The following is a 13,006-nucleotide window of genomic DNA, read 5'->3' on the forward strand; positions in this document are numbered from 1 at the left end:
TGACTCTCTGTGTCCTTTCAGTTAAAAAATCCACAATCCAGCCCACAAGATTAAAACCTAGGTTGAATTGTTCTAAAAGCCGGCTCGCCAGGATGTGTGGTTGGATTGTGTTAAAAGCTGATGAGAAGTCCACGAAAAGGAGTCGAGCATGAGACCCACTTCCCTCCAGGTGTTTAAAAAGCAAGTGGAGCAAAGTGACAGTGGCATCCTCTACACCCCTATGTGGCCTGTAGGCAAACTGCATGGGGTCAAGTAAATGCTCAGTTTTTTGTATGATTTCTAACCTTACCAACTTCTCAAAATGCTTCATTATAATTGATGTAAGAGCCACCGGTCTAAAATCATTAAGGGTTTTTGGACCACTCGATTTAGGGACGGGGACTATAACAGCATCCTTCCAGACTTTAGGAACATGCTGTGTCTGCAAGGATGTATTAAAAATGTAGTGAAATATGGAGCTCAGCTCTTTTGCACAGGATTTAAGTAGTTGGCCACATATATTGTCAGGGCCTGTACTTTTGTTGACCTTTGTCGAGTTAAAAACCTTTAGAATATTATTTTGCGATAGTTGAAAGTGCTGTTTTTCTTTTAGTTTCAAACCAAGCTCCTGAACTTCATGGCTAAAATCAAGGGTATCAAAACGACTATAAAAGCAATTAAGAGCATCAGCAAACTCAGTGTCCGACTTAAAGTCCACTAGAGAGAGACGGTTGCTGTGTCTCTGATTCTGGAGGCCCGTTATGGTTTTCATGCTAGACCATGCTGAGCCCAAATTATTGGCAGCCATTTTATTCTCCAAATCAGTCTTATATTTCTGTTTTGCTTTACAAATTTCAATTTTCAGCTCTTTAGTCGCCACATGTAACTCAGAGACTGATCCGCTCTTAAAAGCAAGCCTCTTTTTCTGCACATTAGATTTAACAGAACTATTCACCCATGGTTTATTGTTTGGAAATATTTTCACCAACTTGTATGGTATAATTGTGTCTCTACAGAAGGCAGTATATGAACACACTACATCAGCCAGCTCGTCCAAGTCATCACCACAGGACTGTTTAAACATTTCCCAATCCGTGCTCTCATAACAGTCCCTTAGACAGTCCACAGCTTCTTCTGTCCAGTCCTTTTTTACCCTAATTTGAGTTTTTTCTCTCTTTAAAACAGTTTTGTATTTTGGCAGTAGATGCACACTCTCCTCTGTGCGTGCACTCAATGGCTCTTGCGCGCACTCCGCGCAGCGCTAATTTGCTAGCATGTAGCTTGTCACAGTATCTTCCTGAGGATCCAAAGGGGGGTGAAGTTAGAAGCGACCAAGCACTTCCACGTTGTCCCTATTTAAATACGGTTACGTGAGTAGTTACACGACCCAAGTTTGGTTACACAAAATGAAACATGCCAATTTTTCTAAGCGGATAACAAGGATAACTATATAGTATGGCGGAATAACAACTGGAAGCACTTCGACGTCGGTGCAGGGTTAGGGCATTCCGTAAATCCTTTAATATAGCCTCAGCCAAAATCTTCGCGACGCGAACCTGACTGAATGAATGGGAAGGGTGGAAATAATGCTGCCTGTCGACACTTGCCCCGGCCAATGTGACTGTCCGATAATAGAATACAGGCCAGTATTAGAGGATTTACGGTATATCATTTTTTTTTTTTAAATAGATAAAATAATAGTTAAAACAAATATTCTCCCCTATCACCCGCGGGCCGGATGTGACGTACAATCGGGCCGGGTCTGGCTCGTGGGCCGTAACCCTGGCATCCCTGGTCTAAGCCAAAGGCTGAATAGTGGTCTGACCACCCTGGAGAAGAAAACAAAATTAATATTTAACTTGACATTTACAATGAATTTCATTAAAGGATTGAATATATGCCAACGTATTACTACACTAAGAAACCTGAAGAACACACACACACACACACACACACACACACACAATATGAAGCAACACAGACATCGCTGCTCTCCATTGTCAACCCAGCTAACAAATAAATATTTTCTCAACCTTTGGCATGGTTGCTGCGGAAACCTGAGGTCCATGTAATAATTAGGCTAACACTTCCTCTGAGATGCCAGGCCATGACTGCCTCTGTCCTCTCCCCTCTGCCAGTCCATGTACTGGGTTGCTAATGGGTCTTTACACGCTGATGTACGAGGCGGTGAAAACGCTCGTCTACGGAGGGCTGAGACATTAATATTTACCAGCCTGGAGGGGGTCACGGCAGAATGGATCAGGCCATCTTCAATAAAACATGTCACCACCAAAGGGACCACTCCCATGCGCTCTTTCCATTTCTGCCATACACACAACTAGATTTACTGTGGCTTTTATTAATCTTGGAGCTGGTTTTGTGTTGTGCTGTTTGTGTAAAACGAGCTCAGCACTTATGCCACTTACTAATGGGAATGGTGTAATCCACTTTGTCCCAGGGTACAGGGGATAAATCAATAGACTGTAAAGTTCTGCTTTGGTTACTTTGTGGGCTGAAACATGACTGTAAAATATGATCCGTGTGGTGTCTGGGTCTAAAAGCCTTCACACAGGATACCTGGTCGAAATATCATGGTTTTATAAGGCAGGCTTTTAATCATTGCATGGACTTGGCAGCAGGCAGAGAGGAGTGCTCACCATTAACCAAATGTGATGAACAAGGATTTCTGGTAGAGCAGGTTATGGAGCTGTGAAGAAGATGTGGGAAGATCATAATGTAATGGTATCCAGACTAGAGACAGAGAGGTTGGCCCACACACAGCAGGTAGAGAGACCAAGTCCCGCCCCTTCCTGTGTCTGTTTGTTAGTCAAAGTGAGCAACAAATAATTGTCTGACCTGTTTGAATTGTACCATGAATTACACATATGATTTGTGTCAATTAAAAAGATAATTTTGCAAGTCAAGAAAGCATTTTTTCATTTTGAATTTTTTGCAACAAATCTGAGTTATTCAGACAGAAATCAACAATTATACACAAATCTATTCCGTCTTGACCTCGAACACCAGCGATTATTTCTGCATCTGGTTTTTTTTCTGTGTGGCCTGAGAGAATCTGGCAAGAAAATAAACTGATGATCTACTATTAACATTAACATTATTAATGATATATTATATATGACATGAACGATCTCTAGACTGGCGACCCTTCCAGGGTGAACCCTGCCTTCGCCCCCTGACCATGAATACAGGATAAGCGGTAGACGATGGATGGATAGATGGATGGACGATCTCATTCTGTTAAATAAAAGATCCTGTTTCCACACTTAACTATCCTCCCCTCCCTTCCTGCTGTTCTCCTGCAGTTTCAGTTCTTATGGTTCTGGTCATGATCAGTTTAAAAGTTTAAAATCCATCCTCCATATTTGTTGGAAATAGTGTCTTCTGTTTGTAATCATGGTTTTATTTATCTATTCCACATATTCTTCAGCTTTGTCTAAACAGAGAGAGGACGACAAGAAGGCACACCCAAGCAGACAGACAGAGAGAAAGAGAGAGACAGACAGAGGGACAGACAGACGGAGAGAAACACAGACAGACAGACAGAGAGAAAGAGAGAGACAGAGGGACGGACAGACAGAGAGACAGACGAAGAGAAACAGACAGACAGACGGATTGAGAGACAGAGAGAGAAATAGAGCAAGAGAGACAGACAGACAGAGAAACACAGACAGACAGACAGACAGAGAGAGATACTTTATGTCTCCAGAAAACAGCAGAGCAGCAGTATGTGTTGTTGAGCAGAGCAGAGAAATGCTCTTCTTATGAACATCCAGACTATTGACATCATCGTAACTGGAATTAAACCTCTTCTCAAGAAGCCCACTCTTGATCCTCTGGCTGATTGCATTATTAGCTTGAGTCGGCATCTGGACACAGTCAGGTTTATCTGTGATGAAATGATCGCCACATAAATGATCCATGTCTGATGAATTCTGCTGAGATGGAAGCTGTGAAATAAGAATCCTAATTAAGTGCTGATGACTTCGCTCAATGCTTCAGGCTGCGTTGCATTACATTACCTCTTCTTCCACAGCTGTTCACACAGTTTGGTCAGTTTTTCTTTAGTTTCTTTGAAACTACAATAAGAAGTGTTGAAAATGCAGAGATGAACAGAGAGACAAGCCGTCAGGAGGTAGAGAAAAGGAGATAGCTTTACTATAAAGAAGGCGTCGCTAGCAGAAGTTGCAACAACTCATCATACACGCATACATGGTGAATATATTTATGCCATTTTCTGTTGCGTATGTACCTTACAAAAGCTGTTATTTTGCGTGTCGAAGCGAGACTTTGACGAGCTGCTCTGATACATATGGTCAAAACAAGAAGATGCTAACATGTGAATTTATATTTTCTTTTAAAAGCCAGACAGCGTGTGATCAATCATTAAAAAAATGCAAATGGTGTATGTGCACCAGTTAAATTCTACACTTTGCAGCCTTTTGACATGAATAAAAACACAAAGCTGTAAAACTGCACATTGACATCTTCTTTTCCCCACAGTGAAGGTGAGCCGAGACGATGCGGACGGTAAAAAGAGTCAACGTGCAAGACAAGGGGGAAAAAAGCACTGTTCATCAGCAAATATGCGGAATCCTTTGTCATATACAGTTACAACATTTCCCCACTGTGATCCACTTTGGGGGAGGGAGGTTTCCAGACCAGATCCAGAAGAAAACGCTTCCATGAGTCTGGTGATGAAGTTTGGACCTTCATGTTCCAACACAGCATTCCATCCCTCAGTGCTTTAACTTCCTGTTTCAGCATCTGTGCTCGGTGCCCCAACCCCAATGTTAGAGCGGACGTACTGTAAAACAATGGCATCAGAGAAAACACCCAGCTGATTAAAACCCAGAGAATATTGCTTTGAGTTTCTGCAGAGAGACAGAAGGGAACATGGAAGAGTGGATTAGTGACGGAGAGGTTTTTGGAGGATCAGACTTTTTTGTTGAAACTGAAAATGTCCGCCTCACACAAGACATGTTGCGTTCCATTTTAGGGGCCTTCAACGAGGTCTTTCCTCTTTTAAAAGCTCCTCCAAATACCCAGGTTTGGTCAGTAGATTGTGGGCCGGTCACGTTTAACCGTTCATTCAGCTGATCCATGTCAACTCGATTATATCAGATACGCCGGACTAATGTAAGCCACTGCAACATTAAAACAGTGACGGATGGGATCGCCTCGCACAACCTCTCTTCAAAACAAGCATCCACGTTCTTATCTCCTTCCTTCTGTTAAACCAGCTACAGGTGCATACGCCCCCTACTGGACTGGGCTGAGGAATGACACTGGAGCGTGGGTACACATGTTATGAATGGATGACATTTATGTAGTGCATACCAAAGTAGACCCATGTGGGAGAGGAAAGTACGGCTTTGCCTTCAGTCATGTAAGACCCCGATCACACTGAGACACGTCCACACACAAAAATGCCCCTTTGCAAAGTGCGTCGGGCGCAACCAGGTGATCAAATGTAGATTGAAGCAGACGTGGAGGTCTTCATGTTGCTCTGCTGTTGATGAGGAGGGGAAAAGACCATAAAAAGATACAGACTGAAGAAGATATAGTTCATCCTGATTAAAAAGCACTAATATCAACCTTCCATTGTCCGTTCCTCCCACATCCACCGCCATCAAAACAGGAAGGGCGTGGTTGCGTAGTAAAGCCCGCCTCCTGCTCCAACTGTGACATTGATGGGCGGTGTGACCTGGTTGACCTGGCTTGAAATTGTTGCTAGAAAAACGTGAGAAAAACGTAACGCAAGAGCAGAGTGCCTGCCAGGCGCCGCACCGGAGGGAAACCATGTTTTTTTTGCAGGCGGTGTACCTCAATGTGATCGGCTCCGTAAGGTGGCCCCTGAAATGGGAGAGGCTATGCAACAACAGGCCTGTTAGGTGAAGGAGTGTATGCGGTTTAAAGGAGCGGCATTGAATGCATGTTTTTTAGGCCTACTAGCAGATTGTATGCGACGATGCTACAAACGGTATATTGCAGGATCACTTATTTACATCATAGAGAATCGAACATGTTCCTCTTTCACAATATAGAATCCAAACCATCATCAAACGGTGACTGATAGACTTCAGTCAGAACCACATATCAACATGTCAAAGCAACGGGCAACACAGAGTGAACGATGATTCTTGTTACTTTTTCAGAGTGCAAATGTCAGTCAAAGCTACATTACAACGGTGCAGGACGGACTAAAGACGCACCTGTCGCATTTGTTCGGTGGATTCACACGTGGGACTTCTTGTTTCAGATAAAGCATTTTTTGGGGGGGAAATCGACTTTTAAATATTTACAAATATAATTTTTCTTCATGACCTACATGTACAGAATATATGTCAAATAAATAATAAACAACAATATTAATTTTCTGTGTGGTGGAAAGCTTATGTTACATAAATCTGAATAACAACACAGAGTAACTGTAATACAACATAAGGATGACAAGAGCAGCACAATGGAAGGATAGACATGATGTTGTGTTTGTTTACAGCAGAAAAGCCAGCTGCTACAAATCTCACAAATATCTTGAACATACTGTTGTGTTTAGCCTCTATAACAGATTCTGCAGACATTTTTATTCTGGCTATTTCTGGTGCGAGGCAACAAAATTAGTTGGTCAAAAAAAATGTTTGTAACAACAATTATTAAATTAAGGACTAATATTAATACTATCCACATAATGTAATAAATAGAAATATAAAATAAATATGTGAAGTACAATGCTAAGTGCAGTAAAGATGGTTGTGATTTAGCATTGGTGGGATTAACAGTGCTGTTGAGTAGCAGGTAACTACAGTGTGAGTGCCAAAACGAAGAACCCAATTAAGCATCAAAGAAAGAAACACCGTCAGTCTGCCAACAGAATGATGACGTCACTAATAACGCTGAGGACAAGTGAAATATTCAGCGTTTTCTAAAAACATATTCTGTTACTTTTTTCTTCCTTCCTCTGCAAAAATAAGCTGCATTTCATTTCAAAGGTGGCTGTGAATTCAATGTATATATTTTCATGCTGTCATTTATTTCAAGTATTCTACATGGCCCTAACTTTTTTTATCTGTAATGATTAACAAATTAGCTGCATTTATAAAAACCAGAGGCGGAAAAAAGGTGTGTTCAGACTAAACCGATGGATGCACTGAGCCAAAGACGTGTCCATGTTGACACTTCGGCAAAACCTTTATGAGGATTTATGACTCCGATCATAAACATAAGTAGACAAAAAGAGACAAAAGTCAAGAGGAAAGTAACTGATTGGTTGCTGATTGTTTTACCGGGAGCACCCTGAACGCCTCGGGGGGGTGGGGTGGGGGGGGGACCATGATCTGAACTGAAAACTTGCAATTTTGTCTTCATTCATTTAAACTGTATGATTCATGGTGTGTGTGTGTGAAGCTAACGTTAGCACTTATTTGGTCTGATCGGAGCCGACGGTGAATAAATCAAAACAAATTCAGTGGTGAGATGTTTGGAGAAAAAGACAAGGAACAGATGTAGTCTGAACACACCTTAAAGATTACAGCCTCTCGTGCTGCATTCATGTCCCATGGGAGAGCACCGAGACATTGGCTTCCAGTTTGAAAACACGATGCTGGTTTACAGCAGCTGGAACATGTCCAGAATCCTGGTGTCACAAAACACGTGTTGGTAAGGTGAAGAGGAATACATATCCAGTTTTTGTACTGACCGACCGACCAACTTGCCTATGTTGCAATGTCTGGTTTGGTAAAAGTGTCCTTTGTAAAGTGGTGTGGTATGGAACCAATAGGAAACTCAACAGAAAACACTTCACATTTCCCAGTTGACATGAATGCAGCATTAGCGTGCATGCTAACTAGGGAATTCACTGGTTTGTGGTTTACTGGTGTTTCTCAATCAAAACTAACTTTCCTCTCTGTTGCCTTCCACTTCTCAAGTTACTACCATGCTCATAGATGATAGTTATCATCTTTTAAAAAATATGAAATAAAAAAAATTCAATTCATTAACATCAGAGCTCGGTACTTGTGGCAGAAACAGCCTCCCTTGCGGCGGCCATTTCCAACATCTGCACTGCAACATCGGATTAAAGGTAAGAAAAAACATCCAACTACCACATCGGACAAGGCAAAGTGAATAAAAGCATGTGATCCAACCTGCGAGTGGTAAAAAGGGAACCCAACGTGTACTTTTACTAACCCAGAATGCAATGGAGGAGGTGATGGTGCATAGTTTTGCAGGGCACTAAAATGTGTGCCAGGACTGTTTACAGCACTCGTTAAGATTCAATGACTCGTCTACCGGCTGTGGAGAAACTAAAATCTTTCATTGCGTAAATATCAATATGATAAACATATCTGCCGGCATCCTGTTGAGTTTGATGGTTAGAAGCTGATATGTTACAGGACGAGCCAGTGTGTGTGTTTGTGTGTGTGTGTGTGTGTGTGTGTGTGTGTGTGTGTGTGTGTGTGTGTGTGTTATCTGGGAGGTATGAGGGTATCAGGAGAGCAGGGACACTGGAAATGTTCGGAGCAGAAACCAACCAAAGAAAGATCTCTAAAGAACACTTGTTGATGCCTCCTGGTGCTGGAAGCCGCCCTGAAGGCACACTTCAGGTCTGTGTAAGGGCCGAGGGACACGAGCCATCCTCGTTTTGTCCAAACGTCACCTTCGTCCAGCTGGAAACTAAAATAAAGGCTTGTGGTGTAAATCCACTCCCACGTTCCACTTTCTCTGCAGAGGGAAGAGTCTCCAGATCGGCCCTGATGCGTCCCTCCTGTTCAACGTGTTTCATACATCGATATATTCATGTGTGTGTGTGTGTTTGCGTCTGGTGTATCGTGTTTGTGGTTTGGCGTTGCTACGGCACTACGCCAGCGAGTAGATGGCGTTGACGGGTGAGGTGGCCTCGGAGCTCTCGTTGCCCTCCGTTTCATCCTTGTCCTTCTTCACGGTGTACTGGCCGATGAAAGAGCCGTCCTCGTTGAACTGGCCGTCGCCGCCTTCGCCGTAGTCCACCAGGCTGTCGTCGCTCTCCTTCACGTTGCCGTCCAGCGACGTCTGGCTGCCCTGGAGGGGCTTGTTGTCCTCGTCGCTGCTGCGGAGGTGAACGGAGAGCAGAGGTGAAGGTTAAAAGGGGAGCAGGATATTGTTGCAACGCGTCAGCAGGAGACGGGGGGCCGCGTCGTCGCCGTCGGCAGGTTAAAGGGGAAGTGAAGGTTATGCAGATTGCGGGTAAAGAAATGATGTTAATCAAGTATTTTTCAGCTTAACTCTTAGTAAAGTGACTGAATGTTTAGGTCACTCATGGCTTGTTAGACTAGAATTTAGATTTAATTTTCATTTCTTTTCCATATTTTCCTTAAAGGGGAAGTTCTAATTATTTCAATTCTATATGAATACAGTTCTCACATGGAAGTATTTATTCCTCACCAAACCGGCCGTAAAGCAACTACTCTAGAGGCTGTGCAGAGAGAGTGTGTGTGCTTGACTCTTGAACTTGATGTAGCTGGCTAGCTCCACCCGGGCCACTTACGTAAACCTGAAGCAGCCGGACAATAAACCAGTGAACCCAAATCTACTTCTAGCTCCGGACCCAGATGATATCAATGCACTAATTTGAATGGCTTTTATCAGAATAATAGTTATTTTAGATCAAATAAATAATGCTACATTACATAAACCCAGAGACTTAACAGTCTCTAGAGTCTATTTACACAACATGAACAGCAGTGAGCTGAGGTTAAAACAGGGAGGCTGAGCTCTACTAAAGCAAACACTGATACACTGATGAAGACGGAAGGAAGCTAACTAGTGACTCAGCCGAATGCCTCTGTGGTTGCTCATAGAAACTTAAACGTAAATGTTTGGCGTAGATAAATAACATCACTACGACACAATGACATAAGTTGTTATGTTCTGCCGACACCAGCCTGTTCGCATTCTGCTTAAATATTCTTTTAACTTCATTTGTCTAGTGAGCTATATGAGCTAAATCCTGGACCTGTTTTCTTTTTTTATTGACTGCTGCAAAGTTAAAACCGTACGCTCACGTTCACAACTCTCTCTACATATGTGAGTACTGTATACGGTAGATTTGAAAGAATCCAAACCTGTCCTTTAAAAACATAGCAGCATTAGCATTTTATACCAAAGATGCTACAGTTAAAAGTTGATTTTGCAGAACACCATACAGTATTCACCTCTATGTTTTAAAAGCAACCCTGTCTCCTGAAAGCAGATAAAACTTTAAAAATCATATAGTAAATAATAGCCTGGATTATGACTGAATGTATCTGCAAACACTGAATGTTTACACTGAATGAAACCTAACAACACGTAGGATGCAGGACATCAAGTCGGTCTTGTATTTGAATTATCTGTAATAAATTCTCCTTCTGTATCGTATAAGAACTTCACTCTTCCTGGACTGACAACAAAATACTTCCCTTGAAAATATGGCAAACATAAAATGTACCTGTTAACGTAAATAAGTAAACCTGGGAGACAGGGGTGATTAAAAGAGATAAATGCTGGCATCAGAAATTCAAATAAGTCATTAGCATACACATGCTAATTGGTGGCCATATGCTGACATGAGATCCAAGCAAGCTCATTGGTGGAGCTGTGCTTGATTTCAGCTCAGAGCATGGCTGCATGTCTCCTAACTGTGACTTCAGGGGGAAGAGAACGTCATGCATGGAGCTCCAGACTAGCATCAGCGTTCTTGTCTCAGATCAAGCCAGTAGCATAACAGCAGGTAGTGCACTCGAAGGATGCAAAAGGGATATTTTCCTCTTTGATTTTCCTTCTCTGCTATGGGTTTCACATATTATGTATTCAGATTCCCTCTGCAAGGACAGAATCCACACCGTAGCTTCCCAGAATCATCATGCTCCATGCTGAAACACTGTGGTAACCACACACATTGCTTGATATGTTTTTTCAAAACCATACATGTGAATAATTTGGGGCACAAATGGCCCACCAGATGCAGCACAATCACAGTCTGATACAATTCAAATTCAACAGAATTAAACTCTGAGCAATCCCAAAATTCAGCACTTTTTCACTCCATGAAACAATGTTTCCGAGCAGAGCGAGAGTGACGGAGAAACAATGGACCCTTTCAGAACACATGCTGATATGCAACAAGGTGAAGACATGGAGAGAGTGGGAGTTGATGATGGAAATGATGATGTTGATGTTTTAATCGATTAGAAAATGTAATAGTCAATAATAACAATAAAATGTAATAGCACGTTCATTGTCAGCTGGGATCGGCTCCAGCCCCCCCCCGCAACCCTGAATACAGGATAAGCGGTAGACGATGGATGGATGGATGGATGGATGGATGGATGGATATTCAAACATCCAAGTCACTGAGAAGAAATGTTAACCTATGTTCCTGCAAACCACCGGGAAGCTGAACGCACAGATGTTTTTGCATTCAGAGAAAGTGACAAAGTACAACGAACAAGTGATGTAGTACATGAGTGTTCATGAAAGTTACGTATATAAGTGTTATTGAAAGTTACATTGTATGAATTTGCGTGGTATAATTACGAGGATAAGAAGTGATAAGGGCAGGTGGAACAAGCGGTGGCTGGATCAAAGGAGACCGTATTCATGTCCCATGTGTAACCAAAAGAAAACTTTGACTTCATGTGTGTTCTTTAAAGGGGTTGATTATACAACAGTTTCGTTTTTCCAGTACGTTATATCCACTGTTGCCCATAAAGTTGTAGTATTTCGTTTTTAGACACAATCCTCTGTTTATTCCTATTTAAATGCATTAGTAATCACTTTTGACTGGCTGCAATGGTTACATGTGTCCCAATGACCCAGGTGAAATGAATTCATGCATTTTTTTGGCGCTATAAGACATTTGCAAGTTATTCCAACTTTATGGGCGATCCGGTAGTTTTGAAACATTGTCGGGTTGTCTAGTTACATCTTTAGGTTGCGTTGTCACATTATGTTGTTGCATTGTGTTGTTACGTTGTTGCAATACGATGTTGTATCCCAATGTTGTGTCACAGTGTTGTGTTGAGTTGTTGCAATACAATGTTGTGTCATGTTGTTGTGTTTACGTTGTTGCGTTACGTTATCAAAAAACAAAATCAGCCTACTATCACCTCAAAAATGTAGCAAGACTTAGAGGGCTCATGTCAGCTCAAGACTTGTACATGCCTTTATTACTAGTAGGCTAGACTACTGTAATGGTCTCCTTGCAGGTCTTCCAAAAAAAACTGTCAGGCAGCTACAGCTTGTTCAGAACGCTGCTGCTAGAGTTCTTACAAAGACCAAAAAATGTGAGCACATTACACCAATTCTTAAATCCTTACATTGGCTCCCTGTATGTCAGAGGATTGATTTCAAAATCCTCCTGCTCACATATAAATCACTACATGGTCTAGGACCGAAGTATATCACTGATATCCTCCCACTACATAAGCCTTCTAGACCACTAAGATCTTCTGAGACCAATCTGTTAGTGATTCCCAGAGTAAACAACAATCACGGGAGAGCATCATTTAGTCACTATGCAACAGATAGCTGGAATAAACTTCCTGAAGATGTAAGACTTGCCCCAACTCTGACCACTTTTAAAACTAGACTGAAAACTTTGATGTTCACCATAGCTTTCTCCTAAATCTTTTAATTATTGCAAATATTTTTTTATTCTCCTTGTCTTTCTGTAATGCATTTTTAATTTTGCCTTTATTTTCTTTTAATTCTTCTATTTTTTTTCTTCACTTTGTTGTATGACATGTCATGATGTGAAGCACTTTGTGTGTATGAAATGTGCTATACAAATAAAGTTGGCTTGCCTTGCCTACGTTGTTGCGTTACGTTGTTGCGTTACGTTGTTGCGTTACGTTGTTGCGTTACGTTGTTGCGTTACGTTGTTGCGTTGTTTCTGCATTATATTGCTTTACGTTGTTGCGTTACGTTGTTGCATTACTTTGTTGCATTACTTTGTTGCATTACGTTGTTGCGTTACATTGTTGCGTTG

General features: G+C 41.8%; 1 protein-coding gene across 5 annotated transcripts in view; it reads right to left on the minus strand.

The window, feature by feature from the left end:
* Positions 1 to 4,133: 4,133 nt before the first annotated feature.
* Positions 4,134 to 13,006, minus strand: part of nfasca (neurofascin homolog (chicken) a) — a 155,486-nt gene continuing 146,613 nt past the window's right edge. For all 5 annotated transcript variants that reach the window (XM_084025408.1, XM_084025413.1, XM_084025409.1 and 2 more), the window contains one exon: positions 4,134 to 9,085. In XM_084025408.1, coding sequence (XP_083881534.1) covers positions 8,857 to 9,085 — 229 coding nt within the window. In that variant the 3' untranslated portion in view covers positions 4,134 to 8,856. The remainder of the gene's footprint in view (positions 9,086 to 13,006) is intronic.

The sequence above is a fragment of the Eutrigla gurnardus genome (genome assembly GCF_963514095.1).
Source record: "Eutrigla gurnardus genome assembly, chromosome: 2".
Taxonomy (NCBI): domain Eukaryota; kingdom Metazoa; phylum Chordata; class Actinopteri; order Perciformes; family Triglidae; genus Eutrigla; species Eutrigla gurnardus.